We start from the raw sequence: 19,818 nt of genomic DNA, 5'->3' as shown, positions 1-19,818 counted from the left end.
TTTTTCTTTCTTTCTTTTTTTTCTTTCTTTCTTTTTTTTTTCTTTCTTTCTTTCTTTCTTTCTTTCTTTCTTTCTTTCTTTCTTTCTTTTCCTTTTTTTTTTTGGATCATTGGAGTTTGTATGAGGTTCATTCCAGGAGATGATGACTGACTTGAATGGGGAAACGGTGGGACACAACTTCGTTTTCTTCCTAGTGTCTTTGAGCAATGTTCCTGTCGATATCATTTGCTCGAATTCACACCAAGGACGTCGTTTGTTCGTATTACTCGGGTGGTTGTTCAAGGCCAATGCGAGTCTCAAGAGAGGCGAGAAAAGGCTTTCCATTATTACCTTGGCCGTTTACAGCATCAGGCCAGGACTTATATCTGGTCCTGGCGATACCGAACCAACAGTGTTGGATCAACCACACCGCACTATGGAAACATGCATGTTCTGAACGAGTCATTTAGAGAGACGCTGCTTTTGGGTAACCATAATGCAAGCACTAGTTACCTTGGACGAGAATGTCGACCACCAGAACCATGCTGTTGACTGTTTGCAAGGTGGTGGATGCAGGGTGTGGCGCTGATAGGCTAGGGTGAGGTCCCACCCTATCACCAAATGCAAGCTAGCCTGCCCGGCTAGCTCAATCGGTAGAGCGTGAGACTCTTAATTCGAGAGGTCACCATCTCAAGGTTGTGGGTTCGACCCCCACGTCGGGCTCAATTCCCGTGCTTGCGATTGGAAAATTTTTTGGACTTTTTTTTCACATTGTATTCCATCTCCTATGGAAGCCGGATATGCCCGGATTGCGTCCCGTCAACGCACGATCATCTTTTACTGTAGTATGCTTTGTAAGGCGCGTCAGCACATTCTGGATAACTAATAATCAGCCGCCGCCATCCTGCGATTCGACGTCGCATGCCCTGTATAAGTAGAGTTACCTATTTCGGCGATGTCAACCCCAACTGTCAACCTGCCAATTCCTTCTCTTCTTCACCATTAACACCATATTCCTACTCGGATATGTGATTCCCTCATCGAGCGACAACGCTTCTTATCAAGCGTATGTCCAGGACTTGGCCAGGAACCCCGAAACCTGCGGAGCGCGAGGATATGGGACGCCAGGCCAAGCCGATTGGGCTGCCTACATCTTGTCACATTGGCATGGATGGAAAGGTGACACCTGGTGAGCGTTTCCACCCTCTCAACGGGTCTTGTGATTCGTAGGATGCCACAAAAAAATCCAACGCAACTTTGTGATTTGTTCAAAAACGATCGGGCATATTGCTCCAGGCAGGGTCATGAAAGGTTGTTCAGGAAACCGAGAGGCCCACTGCCGCGGCCCGTTCATCTCAGCTCGGGAAGGGTTGCTATGGCTTTGGCTGCTGAGAGCTGCCGCTGTCAGGATGAACTGGAGAACAACATGGACGAGATTTGGACCCGAGCCCAGCGGGTGGGTGGGAACCCTTGGCGCCACTTAGTTCAGCGGCGTCGCTAACTACTGTGTAGAATCCAGGGATACGTCACGGGCTCGTCCAAGCAAGTGCCGAGTTCACTCTCCTCCATCATCATCATCATCCTCTCCAAACATCATCGTCGTGTGGAATTTTTATCTTTTGCGGCGGAGCAAAATTTCGGTCGCGGCAGGCTACATAATTTTCAGTGCCATCGTTTCTGGGTTCACAAAGGACGGTATGGGGTCGGCTGTCAACAAAATCATCGCCTGGGTGACTAGTCTAGTGGTCAGGACGCTTCGTTGTGGTTGGCAACAACCCCAGCGACCGAAGAAACCCCGGTTCGATTCCGGGGTCGCCCACAACCTCTGAGGTGTCACACCTCAAACTTTTGATGCATTTTTTTTTTTCTGCTGATGATACCTTGTTGACCTGGGGGTCGCTGCCACGAGGAGAAAGCATCAACAATTTTTGGCTTCACAAAATATAAAAGTTAAGAGAATCGGATATTCAAGCAATCAAGTCTCGGAGAATAGGAATGAGCCGACCCAACAACCTTTTTTTCTTTTTTTTTTTAGGACATAAAGCCTGACTTGAAGCCCGCGACGTCAACGCTGTCGTCGGACTTACTTTTTGGTGGACTGCATGGCACAAGGTGGGCATGGGATGAAACATGTTATACAGGGGAATCACAACATTGACTTCACATTGTACTCTTACTGTGACTAATCTTGCAGCCTCATCCGCCCCTGCCATCACGGCTGCGAATGGGGGAAGCTCGCAATGCGAGTCATGGTTGGTATCCTGACCAGACGCTGAGAAGAGGGCGCACTACCGCCAAAGCCACCGCCGCTCCCATTGCCAGTCCCAACCCTGTTGACCGTTGGGCTGCCGTTGCAGCTGGTGCTGCCGCTGGTGCTGCCGCTGCGGCTTCCGCTCTGACTGATGGCCTTGCCCGTGCGTCGCTCCCGCTCACAGTTCTTGCAGGGCCCCGGGAACACGTAGACATCGGACAGATGCCTGAACCACGGGTAGAGCTGGTGGGCCTGGGGCCGGCGGGCGACCGACTCATCCATCATCCGACGGATGTGCGGGAGAATGGCGAGCACCGCCTCGGGGTCTCGCGTGCCGGTCTTTTGGGCGGCACAGTCCTGGGCGATGATGTTGAGGGTCGTGAGGTATGCATCAAGGTTGCGCAGCGACTCGGAATACATGAAGTAGGGGCTGCGTGACGAGATGGAATGGCGGTCGTCGTCGGCGGAGCTGGCAGCAAGCTGCTCCTCCGCGAAGGTCGCCGGCCTGCCCAGGAGGACGGTTGCCATCTCGAGAAATACGCATCCGAGAGAGAAGATGTCGGAACGTTCGTCACGCCGTGACTCTTGAACGGCTTCGGGATCGGCGTACTTGAGGGTCTTTGGAGTGGGCCCTTCGGAGTGTTGGCCAACTTCAAAATGTTTCGACAGCCCAAAGTCGGTGAGCAGCGGCGCGCCGAAATCATCGATGACTATATTTTCCGGCTTGATGTCCTTGTGACGAACCTGAATACCCTGGCGGTGGAGATACGCAACCGCCTGGCCGAGGCAGCCGAAGAAGTTGTGCATCTGCTGGATGATCCATTCGGCGTTGCTGGGCTTCTGGAAGACCTCGTCCATGAACCCGTGCAAGTTGCACTGGGCGGGAGGGTACATGGCGATACCGAGAATGTGTTTCTTGATGCGCGGGTCCATCTTACCGGACTCCGCGGCCTGGTCCTGGTCCTTGCCGAAAGCCCTGCTCTTGGTCTTGCGCCGGATCTCGCGGCTCTGTAGGCAGTATTCCTCGAAGGAAGCCACGTATGCGACGATATGCGGGTGTCGCAGCATGGACATGGTCTTCACCTCCTTCAGAGCGTCCATGCGCGCCTTGCTGTCCGGGCCAGGCGGGCGTGTGTGCTCTTTGCAGATGATGATCTTGACGGCCAAGGGGCGACGGTAGAGGTACCCCTCGGGGGCCGTTGCCCGGTAAACGACAGTCGACCCCGAGTCACCCAGCTCCGCCCCCTGCTGGACAAAGGGACTGGGAGGCCGAAGGTATTCCTTGCTGCGATGCTTGAAGACCTTGTGCTTTGCTCGGTCCAGGCGGGCAGCTTCCACCGGGCCGAGCCACGCTGCCGACTCCTCGCGGTCGATGTCGTCCCAGACAAAGTTGTGGTCGTCATTTCTCGCGAGGAACTCGCTCAAAGGGATCGTTTGCCCCTGAGAGCTGGAAGACTGGCTGGCACTTGATGGGAACGACATTGTCTGATACGACGAGGAGGGAGTTGAATGGTTGGGTCTGGCCGTCAAGGAGGAGGAAGAGGAAGCAGTGCCAGATCAGAGGGGCTCAAATAGCCAAATCCAAGGCGGGAATGCCAGCTGTTGTTGACCTGGCGATCGATTGCGTCAAGTCATGGTGCGGCTCCGCTTTTCGGACATGTCGCCGCGGCGATCAGGGTCCGGAGGCCGGCCGGGCGGGCCCCAGGTCGCCGTGGTTCTCGGCAGGAACAACCCGAAAGCGCCCGGGTGACGTACCCCAGTCACCTGGGCAGGGTTGTGGATGACCTTCCTATTAAATGAACCCATCTAAGCGGTGATATAAGCAAGAGGTAGTAAGAGTATCTTAACCATTCGTTCCACAGCCAAACGACCTCCCGAGGCTTTGTCAACTCTACCAAGCATCGTGTACCCTAACCCTGGGGTAAGCCCCTGAATCTGAACAACAAATATCAAGGCACCGACGCAAAGATCACCGCGGCAACGCTGAGTGAGGCCGGATCCATCAGATACGGCAGGGTGCTTTTGGACGCAGTCAGATGACTCACACCCTGACGGTCATGTGGACAAGCCTCGGAAGTTGTAGGCAACGAAGTGTGCAAAGTTCCTTCCGGATGGAGGATGTGCCTTGTCGCCGAGGGTCGAGCCCTGGGCGCAGAGGATAGCACAATGTAAACACCTTGGCCGCTCACTGGGACTTTCTTACTTGATCCATGTATTGCCAGAGCCGTGTGTTTGAGCAGAGGACTGGAACTTCGCTTGAATAACATTCATGGCATCCAGACACCTGGACTCATTATTCTGAGCATTTCCATGGCTCGGCAAGACCGGGCAAGCAAGCAAGTTGGGGTTGAAAGCACAAAGCCGCTACGCTGAGACACTGAGTCTTGCGTTTGGACAAACAACAGCATTTCGATCAGGTCGATGCTCACCTCTTTGTATAGTCCATAGGCACACCGTTCCCAAGGCTGGCCTTCGTCCTGCCTCCCTCCCGCCACTTCAACCACGGATCATTAATTCGTTCATTGTTGGTAGACCTCTGCAAAGGCTATATTACAGGGAGAGTAGAGGTCTGTCGCTGGACGTGTTGAGAGGGGGCCCGGTCAGATACAGGATATAACTCCAGTTCTTCCTCAGCACCCTGCCATACGCTGTAGCCCTGGTTTCGACAAAGTTCCCGCTGTACCCCTGGTACCCACATAGCGTATAATAATTTCAACCGCATAATGGAACTCTCTTTGGTCTCTTTGAGTGCCGGGAGCTGTTCTGACACAAGAGCGTTGCCTCCTTGGAAAGCGTGAATGAAGGTCTCTGGGTCCTTTCTGGCCTTGGGCATGATGATGTCTGCCTACCTAGCATGTGAGATGGCTCGTTGCAGCTCTGCTTGTTTCTGTTTGCGTTGGAGAACCCGCTTAACGGGTTTCATGGGCCCTCTCTTTATGAGCGGCTGTCTCTGAAAGCTTTATAGCAGACAAAAGCCAGGAATGGGCAGTGGAGTATATGTACACGCAGATGCGGGAGTGAAGTCCTCTTCTTCTAATGCCCTCCTTGGTAGGTACGGTACCCAGGGCTGAGACACTTGGCTCAACACACCTCACGCTGTAGTTATACGACAATGCCCTCCTCTGAGCTCGACACTCGTCAGATGTCTCTCTCCCAGCCCTTTCTACAGGCTGGCTCCCGTCGTTGTACCCTGTGATTACATCCTGAGCCATTGCCCAGACGTTGGCCACTAGCATAACGGAGCCTTCGGCAGTGGCCCGTGAGATGCCCGGAAAGGTTGCGTGCTGCGGGGTTCTTGGTTATCACATGCACAATGCGGATGGAGGTAGAGGGGCTCCCCCGCAACGATTCCACCAATGAGGGCGGCCCTGGCCCTGCAGACCCCTGCCCCGCACACTGGGGGAGGCTCCACCTTCAGCGATTGACGGACAGAATTCAGCCGGATGATCGCAGGTTTAGTGAAAGGCAGCCCTGGCGCAACATCGAAACGAGACAATCGAGTCTAGATTTAAGGCCGACAGCTGCCCGCCGCTGCCATGTGCGTGCCGCCCATCTGGCGCACTGCCCCACGACATGCGGCATCAACAACCCGAGCCTCTGTGATATCGCGGACGGTTGGCGCGCAGAGGCTCTTTCACTTCGACGCCTGCCGTTGTAATCTCCGTACGACCACCACTCTGGGGCGACGCCTTGAATGACGTACCTCTCCCGCCGTCTTCGTCTCTGCCGATTCTGACCCCTCCAAAGCCCCGCGTTGGCCGCCATCATTGGCCTCGGATCCGTCCCGCCGCACGTCGTCGCTGCCGCAGACAGCCATCGTCCCGCGCCAGGTCCCAGCCCCGCCAACCCATCGACGCCGCCGCTTCCAATCCACCATCTCCCTTAAGCAACATCGGCAGCTTGCGCCCAAACACGAAATCCCACCCTTATCCCGACGCAACATGCATACCAGAGATCCGGCCACGGAACGTGTCGCCGAAGCCACGCCCATCAACGGCGACTTGAGGTTCAAGCTAGATGGCTCCCTGATGGAGCCCGCATCGAGTGCGGCGAGAACCCCTCGGACGCCTTCTAACGGCGTGGTCAATCCGGAGGCCGTCCCGGGGCTCCCTCATCTCCCTCGAGATATCGACGAGACGGAGGCCGAGCTGGAACACCATTGGTTTGTGGGTAGCATCGACCAGGGCACCACGTCGTCGCGCTTCCTCATCTTCAACGGCGAAGGGGACCCCGTCGCGAGCCATCAGATCGAGTTTGAGAACCTCTACCCAAAGTCAGGGTACGTGAGAGTCTCTTTGTTGTTTCCCCCTGCCGTCTGTTCGTCCCGAGCCCTAACGTTCCAATCCCAGATGGCACGAGCATGACCCCTTAGAGCTTGTCCGCTCGGTCGAAGACTGCATCGAAGAAGCAATGCGCAAGTTCGCCTCGCTGGGCTACTCCAAATCGCACATCCGCTCCATCGGCATCACCAACCAGCGCGAAACCACCATCGTCTGGGACAGCGTGACTGGCGAGCCGCTGTACAACGCCATCGTCTGGCCCGACACGCGAACCACGACCCTCGTGCGCGAGCTAAAGACCCGCCAAGGGGCCGATGGGCTCCTCGACCTCTGCGGCCTGCCTCTGTCCACCTACCCCAGCAGCGTCAAGCTGCTCTGGCTGATCCAAAACGTCGACGCCGTCCGCCAGGCTTACGACGAGGGCCGCCTCGCCTTTGGGACGGTTGACTCGTGGCTCATTTATCGCCTCAACGGCGGCGCTCGCGCCGACAGGCCTGTGCATGTGACGGACAGCACGAATGCCAGCAGGACCATGTTTATGAACCTGCGCACATTGCAGTACGACGATAAGCTCCTGGGCTTCTTTGGCATCGACAGGACCAAGATCCAGCTGCCGAGGATAGTGCCGTCGTCGGACCCAGAGGTCTTTGGCAAGGTTGCCAGCGGCTCCCTCGCGGGCGTGCGCATTGCGGGATGCCTAGGCGACCAGTCGAGCGCGCTCGTGGGACAGTGCGGCTTCAGCCCGGGCCAGGCAAAGAACACGTACGGGACGGGTTGTTTCTTGCTGTACAACGTCGGGCATGAGCCTGTGATCTCCAAATACGGCCTGCTGGCGACCGTGGCGTATGATTTCGGGCGTGGTAGGAAGCCCGTCTATGCCCTCGAGGGCAGCATAGCCGTTGCGGGGGCGGGTGTCAAGTTCTTGACCAACAATCTCGGGTTCGTGAACCAGTCGAGCGAGATCAACGCCCTGGCCGAGTCGGTGCCGGACAATGGCGGCGTCGTGTTCGTCACGGCGTTCAGCGGGTTGTTTGCGCCGTACTGGATCGACGACGCCAAAGGGACATTGTGTACGTGAACCCTTCCTCCCACCTCTTCTCCCCTCCACTCGCCCACCAGATGTCGCTAACACATCGTCCTGCCCGACAGTCGGAATCACCCAGCACACCACCAAGGCCCACATCGCCCGCGCGACTCTCGAAGCCACCTGCTTCCAAACCCGCGCCATCCTCGAGGCCATGGCCCGCGACTCGGGCCACCGCCTCGAGTCCCTTGCCGTCGACGGCGGCCTCTCCAACTCGGACCTGTGCATGCAGACGCAAGCCGACGTGTGCGGCATCCCTGTCGACCGCCCTGCCATGCGCGAGACCACGGCTCTGGGCGCAGCCATCGCGGCGGGGTTGGCGACGGGGGTCTGGCAGGAGCTGGAAGACCTCAGAGAGGTGAATCGAATGGGCCGAAAGGTGTTTGAGCCCAGGATGGAGAGGGAGAAGGCGGATAGGATGTTTAGGAAGTGGGAGCAGGCGGTGGAGATGAGCAGGGGGTGGGTGAAAGAGGAGAATTATGAGTAATAAGGGGAGAGAAGCGTTGATTTGGCCGAGAATGGTCGGCTTGGGGTTCCCATGCTGTTAAGCAGGGTTGAACGATCTCTGGTCGTTAAAGAGGGGGGGGGCATTAGAGGGTGTCTGGGGTATTTGGAGCAATTGGACCGGCTCGGCGAGGATGCCTGACTATATAATATTATACCATGGATGAGTGTCGCCGTTGTGGCCTGCGAGCCTTTACGACGTAGGGGAACCACATGAGGGTTGGATATGGGTGCCTTAGTACATATGCAAATAGTACATAATCCAGGACCGCAGCAATAAGGCAGCGAAACGCATCGATTACTGCACTTCGCAACGCTGATGATCTGTTTGGTCAAACTGACCACGTCTCCCAAGGCGACGGTGGTAAAACAACCCGAACTACCTAGGTGGCCTCGTGTTTCCTCCTGTTACCTCGGGTACAACTTCTGATCTGGGCCACACACACACACACACACACACACACACACACACACACACACCAGCTAGACCAGAGACAGCAGGTCAGAAAAAAGCTTCGCAACATCCCGCCAGGCACCATTTGAGTTACACGATTATGCCTCTCGCTTCATCACGCTTTTTCCAATGTGCTTTACCTATCCATCCATACATAGCACATCCTCTTTCGTCTCTAATCTCCCGGTCCACCCAACCCACCCATCCAAGTCCGAATGTAACTCCATGTTCGTGCATACACCCCAGGAGTTGTGACATCACCATTATGCGGGTGCTTCGAGCCACATGTCGTATCTGCCAGATCCTCTGTCAAACAAGGCCACGTCCAGATGCGAACGTCGCGTGTCGCGTGCTGGGCGTGCCGTGACGCCGGCGGAAGAAAGAGCGGGTGAGAAATATAGCCCGGGATAGAGAGGAGGGGGCGGAGTGGTCTGCGCGTCTCGTGGGTAGTCGCCGCGTTCCGATTGCATCGTTTTTTGGTGTGATTAGAACAAGTGTTTACCGAAGTGGGCTTTAAAAAGCATAAATATAAAGCTTCCAGAAATTTTGAGAAGGTGAAGCAAAAAAAGAAAAAGAGCAGGGTGCGAGAAGAGCATAGATAGGCCACAGCAAGCCTTGGCAGTCATGGCTTGTTTACATGATGATGGCGGGCACGTCGACGTTGGACTTGATGGTCTTGTGGGGCAGGACGCAGCCGCCGTTGACGTAGACCTCGTCGCCGATGGTGACATCGTCGCCCAGCACGGTCACGTTCTCGAGGCGGGCCCAACGGCCGACGGTGCTGTTCCAGCCGACGATGGTGCTCTTGACCCAGGCGTGGTCCTTGACCTTGGAGCCGGCCAGCAGGACGCAGCGCTGCAGACGGACGCCGTCGCCCACCACCACGTCCGGGCCGATGACCACGTTGGGGCCTATCCTGCAGTTCTTGCCGATCTTGGCCGAAGGGTCGATCAGCACGTTGCCGCCGTGCACGAAGGGCTCCGTGTTGGGGGTCAGCAGCTTGGAGCCCTTCTTGGCAAGCGACGACAGGTGGAGGCAGGTGCCCGTCAGGAAATCCTTGGGCTGACCAACGTCCATCCAGTAGCCCTCGAGATCGAACGAGTGCAGCTGGCCGTCCTTGACCATGGCGGGGAAGGTTTCCTGCTCGATGGAGGTGGGGCGCAGCTCGATGCGGTCCAGGACCGACGTGTTCAGGATGTAGATGCCGGCGTTGATGCGGTTGCCGACGAACTCGACGGGCTTCTCGACGAAGCGGTCGATTTTGGAGGGGTGACCGGGCTTGTGCACGACGACGCCGTACTTGGACGGCTCCTCCACCTTGGTCACGACGATGGTGCCCTCGTCGCCGTGGGACTTGTGGAAGGCGGCGAGCTCCTTGAAGGGGTACTCGCAGGTGATGTCCGAGTTGAGCACAAAGAATGGTGAATCATCCTTCTTGAGGACCGCCTCGGCAAGCTTCAACGGCCCGGCGGTGCCGAGCGGTTCGCTCTCGATCGAAATCGTAATGTTGATGCCGAATTGCTTCTCGTACTGCCAGATGCAAACGTTAACACGGGTATTCTTCTCTCCCCCCGGGGCTGGGGGTTTGGGGGGTTCAACCGTCTCCTGACGGGCAAGAACGAACCTCGGTCAGGTACTTCTCCATGATCTCGGGGCGGTAGTTGACGGCGAGGACGATGTCAGTGACGCCAGCAGCGGCGAGAGCCTCGATCTGGTGGAGGATCATGCGCTTGTTGCAGAACTCGACGAGGGGTTTCGGCAGGGTGAGGGTCTGCAAAACGATGGGCGTCAGCCATGGGTTGCCGACGGCACGCAAGGCGCGCCGACGAGCGAGCGGTCGTTCCGTGGCCTTGTTGTCGCTGCACCGGCACGCCGCAAGGTCGGGCATCAAGATAGGGTCGAACGTACCAGAGGGCGAAGGCGGGTGCCAAAGCCACCGACGAGAATTAAGGCTGCACGGAGGCGACATGGTTAGCCTCGACGATCGCCAGGGAGCTCGAGAGGGGGGGGGGGCATGGAGCAGAGGGCGGGCATCTTCTTCCCACATACCCTTCATGATTGCGGAGGGAGGAGAGCCAACGGTATGTCAAAAAGGGGGTGTTTGATGAACGAGCGCAAGAAAGCAAAGGGCGCAGCAGTCGACGTGCGGGGGGAGGAGGTGGTGGTGGTGGTGGTGACGACCGTTCTCAGCAGCTGGCGCTATAAAGCAGGTGTTGAGAGGTAGCTGTTGGGTAACTACCAGGCGGAAGCGCGGCGAAGAGGCTGCTGCTACGTAGAAGCTAGGTTTGAGGTGGAATATCTCGAGATGGTAGACGACGAGGAGGAGCGAGAGGAGGTGGCAAGAGTTCCCCAATGGGTCTCAACAAAAGAGGACGTGGACAGGAAACAGCAGCGCACCCTTTTCCGGGCTCGAACAGGCCACACAAACCACATCCATTGGACTGGATTTGGACCTGAGTCTGGACTTGGAACCCTCCCCCAAATGAGGACCGCGGGCCTGGGAGTGGAGGGTTTCCGCTGGGCCCAGGAGGTGCTTCCCCCGGCCACCTGCCCCCGGCCTGCGGCCAATCGCGGCGCGTCATTGCTCCAAGGCGAGATTGGATCGCACCTTGGTCCCTGGCACCCACTGCCTGCTGTGGGTCCCCGTCGGTGTGGCATGTTCTCACAGAACATCAGGGGCATCCTTTTTGGCATCCCCATCCCGTGGCAATCTCATCAAACGTCCATGACCATGTCAATGCCCATTGGCAAACCAGCCGCAACGGTTGCTTGTCGCTCCCGTGATCAGCAGGGCACGCGTGCCCGCCCTGCCGACCTGCTGGAGTAGTTACATGGTTACCTATTAACTACTGCCTAGTTAGGTACCTCCTCAGGTCCCCCGTCTGACCTTGGCGCCACGTTTTCTGAATACGCCTTGGTTCGGTTTCAACACGAGCTGGTGGTGCTCGTGTCTCGAAGGGCGTCACGCTCACAGTCACCAGCTCTCCAAGACAATGGTTATCGCGCTTGCGCTGTCTGAGACAGGAGACGGCCAAACAACCGCTGATGTTGGCGTCATATCCGGCGCTGAGGTATGTATAGTTAGCAGTCGGATAGGTAGTCAACACCTTTGTCCGACACAGCAAGCTTGAGTCCAGCTCTACCCTGTACCGTGCATGGCCCTGACCTGGAGAGAGGAGGGGAGGGGGGGGGGGGGGTAAGAACGCGCTACACCTGACCCCACCACTCCCGGAATCCGATCAAGGAACCTGGGACGACCGCCCACATGCCGTTGACTAGCTGGCGGCGCTTCCCGGTGGAATCGACTGGGCATGTTACACCGGATTCGGGCATACTATACACATTACAGCAGAACCACACAGGAGGCCCCCTCCCACCAACATCACCAGCCACCCTTTGCCGTGTAGCCAGGTTGAGGCGCCCATTCGCCACCCTCTCTATTGGCACGACCTCAGGAACCAACCTTGGGGAACAACCTAGGACAGGGCACATACAACAAGAACATGTCCGTACATGGCGCGACCCGCTTGTCGGGTCGAGCGTAGCCATGGACTATAGAAATCTTACACGTAGTGCGCATAGGAGTGTGCCGCGCCGATTCGGATTCCACCTCAGCTGGTCCGGCACGGTTCGATCCCGCCGAGAGTCCGGAGATGGACGGACACGTGTGATGGTGAGTGTGGTTTAGTGGCTGTGTTTTCCGTCCATACGCGGTGCTGCTGCGCTGCTCCGTCAGAGCGTGTCCTGGCAGGAGGTTATACAGGTTGGGCTGGGTTCCAGTCATCAGGCTCCAGTCGACCACCCAACCCGCTCGACTATTACGCTCCCTGCCACATCCACCAATGCCCATAGTATAGTACCGGCCCACGGGAATGCCCCCAGGAGATTGCTCCGGGTATGAGTCAGGAGAAACACACGCATCCGCTTCTTGTGAAGCACGCAGGCGTGGTATACCAGTACTGCCAGGTTGTGAGCAAGGAAAGGATGTGATGTCGAATGGTGCCTCTACAAGTCTGTTTCTAATGCCCCCTAACTCCCTATCCAAGCACTTGCAAAAAGGGGTAGTCTGAGCGCAAAAAGTAGGTAGACGTCATCATGGTACTATAGATTGGTCATCACGGTCGTTAATCATCAGTCATGGAACAAATATGAGAAAGAAGTAAATCCACCCTTGCTCCCCTGGACCAGAGTCAGTGCCGTTTAAAAGACATCTGACGTCAGGTCTCCTTGGTTCATTTTCCCATCTTTCCAGCCGCCATCACCCTCGCTGAATTGGTGGTGTCCAACACACCTGCCGCTGCATCCTTCGCTCGTGAAGCCCCCCTCTGAGAGGAAGAATCCGCGAAACAGAAGAGCCTGCCAGCCACAGACCATTTACCTCATGGCCTCCCTCTCCATTCCTTCTTCGCCCAAGCAACCGTCCCCAAAGAATGCAAAGCTGGGAAGGAAGAAAAGAAGAGTCGGGAATACGACACCATCAATATCATCACGGTCTAGTTTTGGCAAGAACCAGCAGTTCCTCCAGTACAAAACAATGCAGCTTGTTTTTCTGCTTGCCTCTTGTGCACGCGCTGCTCCGTCATGTCCGGCTGGTTCTGTCAAACCCAGCGTGGTCTTGTCTGGCATGCGTATCGTGAACTGAACGCAAGGAGGGAAGCAAAAAAAAAAAAAAAAAAAAAAAAAAAAAAAAAAAGGAGCCCGGGCCAAATAACTTTTTGTGCTGTGCAAGGTCAATGGAAACAAGAGAGGGGGGGAATCGAGAAAAAAAGAGCCCACAACAGCCCCCAACCATGCCCGGTCTCGCCGCAGCGCGTGCGAAGAGCGCCATGTCCAGGTAATGCAAACCGACCGCGCGTGTCGATTCCAGGTTGCCCCAATTGTCCGAAGTGTTTCTAAAAAAAAAAAGGTCGTGTCATGTCGTCGTATCGTAACTGTCGTCACATCGTGTCGTGAAACCTGGGAACAAGATAAAAAACGAAGCCGCCATAAAACCAGGCCTATCCAGACTGCGTGGTTCCCTTAAGCCCGGATGAAACAAGCACTGAGCGCTACCAAATGGAGGGGGGGTATAATCCACGGCCCTGGCTGTCTTGGGATGGCCGTATCGTCGTCGTGTCGCTGTGAAGCCTTCGCCAGATGTATACGCAGTAAGAAGAAGCAACCAAAAGAAAAAAAAAAGAAAATCAGTCCGAAACGTGAGTGGTCGTCCGAGGTTGTGGTTGACGTCCGTTCATTGGGTCGGGAAGTGGGCTCCGGAAGTCCAGTCCGGGGAAGTTGGCAGGTCCAGTACGCATCGGGGATTCAGCATGCCGGTAGTTGGTCCAGGATCCCCGTCATCGCACAATGCGAGATGCTGCGGCTCATTTGCCCAGCCGCTTATTCCAAAGAGGTGGTCGAGCTGCTGCTCGAGTGGTGGCCGGATCGGCTCCGGCCCGACGAGATGTGACGACTACCCTTCCGGGTCTTCCTGCTGGACTCGTCCACGGGCAGCCCTTGGACGATACCGTTGCGGGCAAGCATGCCGCCGTTGACTGAGAAATTCCGGCAAACCATGAAGGCGCGCATAGCGGCGTTCTCCTGGGCCAGGTGGTCCGACTCGTATGCAAGATCCGTCTGGTACTCGCGACCGTTGACCAAGACGTGGCACGTGTAGCCCCCCGCGCTGCGGTAGCACTCATACATGGGTTCATGCCATCCACGCCGCCGGCAGAGACCTGCGAGACGTTCCCTGGTTAGCTCTGCGCCCATCCCCTGTCCATTGGCCCCTGGGCTGCCATGCCCCAGCCAGGAACTCAAACCCAGAAACGAGGGCATCAGCAAGAGCCGGATGGTGTCCAAGGATCTGCAGAGAAGCCCAGCATGAATGCTTCTTCAAGCCCTAGACATTTTGATCCCGGGCCCAAGACAATGAATGGCGACCATGACAGGGTTCGATGCGGTGGCAGGGATGTGAAGTTAAACACAACCAGAAGAATGTGTATGTATATGCGTATGTGTGTGTATATGGGCCAAGCGTCTGTCACGTGAGGATAGGCGTCTCTTACGCACGGGAGATGTGTGCTATTTGAGGTCCTGACTGACGACGGGCTTGCGCAACAAGCAAGATGGTTTAAATCGAGGCAATGATAAAGACTTACTGTCAAGATACTGGATGTAGAAGCCGCTCATCGTGCCGGTAAATATCGTGTGCAAAAAGGTTGAAAAGTTGTAGTTGTATGAGTCTTGAGGATGGAGGACAACCCAGGTATGCAGGACAAAAATTTGGTGTGGGAGAGCAAAAAGTAAACAATGGCGCGGGACCGGAACCAAAGCTCTTGACAGCGTGCGGCAACCGGACCCAACCTGAGGCAAGATGCGCAATGAGAACCCCGCGTGGGACGGAGGGAAGAGTAGTTGACAAAAAGCGAAGATTGTCTCCCCAACAGAGAGGCAGCGCGAGCTGAGGGACCGAAGTGTTAAAAGACCGGATCTGCTGCGTACCCAAGGCGACGACAGAGAGGGGGCGGAGAGCCATGGAACTCCTACCGGCGAGAGACTTGTGCTTTATTCCAGCACCATGGAAGGACGCTGCGGGGCAAAAACATGGCAAAAATGCCCAGATCGGAGGAACATGCAACAGGAAATGACGGAAGACAGAACGGAGAAAAGAAGGGAAGGGGACCCCAGGAGATCGTCCATTGGGAGATGCGGCTCAAAGCGTGACCCCATCTTTGATGTGCTGGCGTGTGCCATCGCCAGTCAAGGTTGCTTGATACCACCGCAGAGGCCGGGCCAACCCCACACCAACAACAAGGGGTGGATGCACCGTTCTGAGAAAAGAGGTTGTTGGATAGCTCGGCCGGGTTTGGATCGGGAAACCGTCCAAGGTCCTGGTCCGAGATGCCGCGCCGTTTCGAGCTTGTGATGTTCTCCACCGCGCCGTGCGTTCCAGATGCAGAGCCCTCGCTTGAGGCGCTGCTGCTGCGGGCCATTGCCGGACCTTGTTGCGTTACTTCTCTGCACCATACAGAATTTCGGTGACCCCTCTCGTATGTGTAAGTCCCCAGTGGCAAACCACACGCCATGGGAGATGGAGGATCACGGGCACATCCCAAGGCCGACTCCGTGGCCGGGCTCGAGATGAAAGCTGTTGCTGGGCTACTCTCGTCACACCCCACTCTCGCCATTCTAGCGGTCACGGTAAGTTGGGGGGACCTTGCTCGCTCACGACTTGGACTCGACGGCAAAGAGCAGCCGAGACGACAGGAACCTGCCAGGCCGCGGTGGTCTTCATGACAAGCCGTTCCGAGGCACCAGATGGATGATACGGCCCATGTTCTGCGGTGTGTGTGCGGTGTAAAGGGGTTGTTGGGACCAAGGCTGTGATGGAGCCCCTCGCCGCGCTGCGGCCCTAAAGATACCTAGGTCTTGCAGCGAGGAGCGGGGGCAAAGCCGTCGGCTCATACAACGTACTCCGTAGCGACGACGCAAGTGTCCGGATTATCCTGCAGATTCTGAGAGGGGATTTTCTTCGGGCACATGTTGGTGGGCCAGATGCAGATCGGACCCATGGGCGAGTCGCCCGCCGCCGGGTCGTGTTGAGATGAGGGAGAAGCGCGGTTCTGGAAACATTCCCGCTGACATGCAGCTAACACGTCGTTGTGGTGAGCAGACGAATCAGGACTGGGCAGTTGGAATCCCCGGGACGGCATCGGTACCACCGGGACCCGGCCGGGAGTGTTCATCAGGACCATGGGGCAAGGCGTTAGGAGGGCCAGTGATGTGCGGATGATCGACGGCATGTTCGTCCTTGTTCTCCATCAAACCAGGCGAACCAACGAGAAGACACCCTGCCAGGAAAGAGGAGGGGAGGGGAAGGGGGGGGGGGGGGTCCCGGGAGTTGCAACAAGTGAGCGGTTTGAACAAGGTCGCGAAGTCGGTGAAGACGCGATGAGATGCATGAACAGCCATTGGCGGTGCTTAAACCGACCATGGACGTTTGGCATATCAGCCATCTTGGCATTTCACTGCCGCACAACCATGAAAAACAGAATCAAACCAAAATATAAGCAAAAGAGAGGAAACAACGCGGAAACAAGGAGGAAATAGGAGGAGAAGAACAAACGAAGAGCAGAAATATTTTTATTTAAAAGAAGGAGAAGAAGAAAGCGAAGAGAAAAGGAAACAAAAACGACAGTCAAGTACGGGCAGAAGGCAAGCAAGCCAGCATTCCTACATGGGCAAGATGTGGTTGCTGGACGCCAAGATTGTGGTTTTATCAAGACAACATGGTTGATTTATTGGCGCCCATGAACTGTGGCTGGGGACTGGTAAGCCCTTGTATGCCCTGCATCTGAGACCCACGATGGACGACGGCTCCTGAATGGCGGAGAGAGTCGCAAGGCAGCTAGGCGCAGGCCAACCTTCAGAGCTCATGCAATGATGAGTTGGCAGTGCTTCTTGATATTAAAAAAAGAAGCCAAGTCTGGATCAGCAGGTGAGGGGGGAAGGCCATGGCGAATAGACTCGAGAGAATGGGTAGTACCGGCAGCACGGCGGCGTTGACGGCCCCGCGATGTTTGATGCCCTTTCAAGCGGGTGAGCGGGGAGATTTGGGGAGGCTGGAGATGAGCTTCCGAACGAGGCTAAGGGCCGGACGACAGGTACATGGAAGGACGGGACGGGGTGGATGGATGGATGGATGGATGGATCGAAGCGGGATGTTCCAGCGTGTATGCCGGGAGGCATGAATGGACGGACGGCCGGATACGTTAGTGATAGGGTGAACGGTGTCTGGGGAAACGTTTTCTAGACGACGAGGCCCAGAATGTTTTGCAGCTGTTGCAACAGAGTGGGCGTGGGTGTGGGCGTGGGTGTGGGGCCAATGCCGACAACGACCGGGCCGACCTGACAAATGCCTCTGATCCTGCACCAAAGCACGCTACACCCGCGGTTTCCCAACTGAGCCTGGATGGAAGCTGTGTCGAGTAGGTACCTGCCGTACCTACCTAGTAGTACCTTGTCAAGAACCCCGCCCATGGAAGGAGGGACTGCCTTCGAAGCCCATGGGACTTGGGATTCATGCCATGCTGGATAACTCCATTCCCATCTCCTTCTTTGCCACTTCTCCTCCGTCAGTCGCCCTGATGGAATCCAAGGCACTTACCACTTGTTCGCGGATAAGCTCCAGCCCAAGATCCATGGCCTGGTGAGTGGCTGCAGTCATAAACACTAGAAAGGTATCTGAGGAGTCTGGAACCCATTGTCAATCCAATCCCGCGTCTTCTTTCACCGAGACCCGCTGTGATCGTACAAGGGCAAAAGACTCGGGGCTTACCGACCACTCCCGTCGCGCCGTGGAACCCTGCGACTGGAACCTTTTGAGGCAAAACATCCTCGACCTCGTTGTCCCATTCGCGGCCATCCAAATGACACTAGCAAACTCGGGGACTCAGGTGATGGGCACAACAACCTCGCCGCCTGCGGCAGTCGGCTTCAACCGTCGTCCCGAGAATGGGACCTGTCATTTTTGTCCGTCAAAGCGGCGGGGATGTCCGAGGGTGGAAGTGGTTACGTGCCTGCTCTCCCTACCCGACCATGCCTGGGCTTTTTCAGGAGGGAGGGTGGGCTTCAATGGAGTTCTTTGTGCATCCAGTTCCACCACAACGTTGCCTCGTTGCTGGGAGGCGTCTTGGGCGCAGTTGGGGATCTCGCGGCGCATACCACTCACACCATTCGCACCAACAGATTGAATACCGCAGAACCACCACCAATCATGGAAACACGGCCACGACGGCGGGGCGAGACGAGGAGCATCTCGGCATCAACCGCGCGGGAGATCGGGTTGCGTTTTCTCCCTTGCACTCCCACCCCAACCCTTGGGGTTCCGCAACCCCTCCCCCGTTTCCCTTCGGATGGCTCAACATGCTGCCCCGCCGTTGGCCGTTTCTGAAGCCGTTCGCTTCGGGATGCCGAAGGCGTGGCTGTGTTTTGACTCGTCTACCTGTTCCCTATCTTCAGGCAGATTGCACAGCAGCCGTTGTGCCACTCGAAGATGATGCACAATAGAACATTCTGCCATGCAACCCTCCAACGCTGTGTTGTACATCGGGAAAGCAACCGGCCCTCATTCCGTCGGAATGCGGATTTTGGATTTCCAGCGGCCAGGTCTTGCTGTAGCCAGATGGGAATATCGGACACAGCCTGGTCCGACATGTGGGAGGGATGAAGCAGCGGCAGGCGCCGGGGCCAGAAAGAGCCGGCAGAAGCAAAGGCGCATAGTCTTGGGAGCGAGGCTGGGGATATCCAGGGCCGCTCTACCCTCTCTGATAAACGGACGACAGCTGTGCATGCGGTTGCTCATTGAAAAGCCCGGACGACCCTGGACCGCCACGCCGTTCCTCGACCCCCTTTCAAACATCAAAATACCCTCGGCTTCTGCGGCAACATCGGCCTAGAATTGATGCCCACTTCGACCAAAGGGAACGATAAACAATGGGAACCTGATCGAAGCCTGATGAGGGGCGCATATAATGCCCCCCCGTTTGCGGTGGCAGATGCCGTGGCAGCTGGTCTCAGCGTCTGGCGCTCATTCGTCATCGCGTTCAGCACGCACCTCTTGCGACCTCCTTACGGATCTCATCCCTCCCCCGATGGTCACATGTTATAGGTCGTTGCTATCCAGATCGGCGCGGGCCCACCTCAAGGCATGCGGACGCGAGCCGGAGGCATTCCAAGGCGTCAATCCCCCGAACCTCAGGATCCAGCTCCTCCCTCTCGTCGCCCTCGTCTTCCTCAGTGGTGTGTACATTAGACGCTCCGAGGAGGCTGGGACGGCAGCCTGCCTTCGTATGTGTGTGCATGGAGATGTTGGGACGCGAGCTCAGAGGTCAGGGAACGAGAAAGCGGTAGCCAGAGAGGCTGAGGGGGTGGGTGTCTGCATAGGTACCCCTCGTCGGTCCTTGAACGAAGTGTCGGGAAGAGGGGCTTGGACCATCCAGCTCCCCTATCGACCTCCTCCGTCCGATGGCCCGGCCTGACGTAGCTCGGGAGTCCGGGACCATTTCCGGGACAATACCATCCACGAGTTGGGGCTCCTTATCACCAGCATCGCCACCACCGTGCATAGGAGGCTACTGGCATGCGTGTATCTGCTTTGGGCAGACACGTCCGGAGGTTCTCTGTCACGGAGCGACATGGGCCCCACTGTATGCAAGAGGAGGCTCTCTCCATTCCTTCTCTGTCTTCTCATAAGTGCCCTCTTCTCTCGTGTTTTGCCCTGCGCCAT

General features: G+C 56.7%; 4 protein-coding genes and 2 non-coding genes across 6 annotated transcripts; 3 read left to right on the top strand and 3 right to left on the bottom strand.

Annotated features, from left to right (window-relative positions):
• Positions 1-614: 614 nt before the first annotated feature.
• VTJ83DRAFT_t132 lies at positions 615-702 on the top strand. The gene has a single exon. It is a non-coding gene; the product is annotated as a tRNA-Lys (tRNA).
• A 1,005-nt stretch (positions 703-1,707) lies between these two features.
• On the top strand, positions 1,708-1,798 carry VTJ83DRAFT_t133. The gene has a single exon. It is a non-coding gene; the product is annotated as a tRNA-His (tRNA).
• Positions 1,799-2,191: 393 nt separating this feature from the next.
• Positions 2,192-3,712, bottom strand: VTJ83DRAFT_5571 (uncharacterized protein; the record flags this gene model as incomplete). Its single annotated transcript, XM_071012186.1, has 1 exon — positions 2,192-3,712. The coding sequence occupies one exon, from the start codon at positions 3,710-3,712 to the stop codon at positions 2,192-2,194; it is 1,521 nt and encodes a 506-aa protein (XP_070864946.1).
• Positions 3,713-6,171: 2,459 nt separating this feature from the next.
• VTJ83DRAFT_5570 (uncharacterized protein) lies at positions 6,172-8,081 on the top strand (the record flags this gene model as incomplete). Its single annotated transcript, XM_071012185.1, has 3 exons — positions 6,172-6,509; positions 6,580-7,580; positions 7,660-8,081. 3 exons carry the CDS (start codon positions 6,172-6,174, stop codon positions 8,079-8,081), a joined length of 1,761 nt encoding a protein of 586 aa, XP_070864945.1.
• A 1,104-nt stretch (positions 8,082-9,185) lies between these two features.
• On the bottom strand, positions 9,186-10,608 carry VTJ83DRAFT_5569 (uncharacterized protein; the record flags this gene model as incomplete). The annotated part of the gene is made up of 4 exons (XM_071012183.1): positions 9,186-10,082; positions 10,177-10,323; positions 10,461-10,504; positions 10,602-10,608. The coding sequence occupies 4 exons, from the start codon at positions 10,606-10,608 to the stop codon at positions 9,186-9,188; spliced, it is 1,095 nt and encodes a 364-aa protein (XP_070864944.1).
• Positions 10,609-13,928: 3,320 nt separating this feature from the next.
• VTJ83DRAFT_5568 (uncharacterized protein) lies at positions 13,929-14,720 on the bottom strand (the record flags this gene model as incomplete). The annotated part of the gene is made up of 2 exons (XM_071012182.1): positions 13,929-14,266; positions 14,690-14,720. 2 exons carry the CDS (start codon positions 14,718-14,720, stop codon positions 13,929-13,931), a joined length of 369 nt encoding a protein of 122 aa, XP_070864943.1.
• Positions 14,721-19,818: the final 5,098 nt, after the last annotated feature.

Source organism: Remersonia thermophila, chromosome 5 (assembly GCF_042764415.1).
Source record: "Remersonia thermophila strain ATCC 22073 chromosome 5, whole genome shotgun sequence".
Taxonomy (NCBI): domain Eukaryota; kingdom Fungi; phylum Ascomycota; class Sordariomycetes; order Sordariales; family Chaetomiaceae; genus Remersonia; species Remersonia thermophila.
Note: the sequence above shows the minus strand (reverse complement) of the source record. Positions and strands in the feature narration are given on the sequence as shown.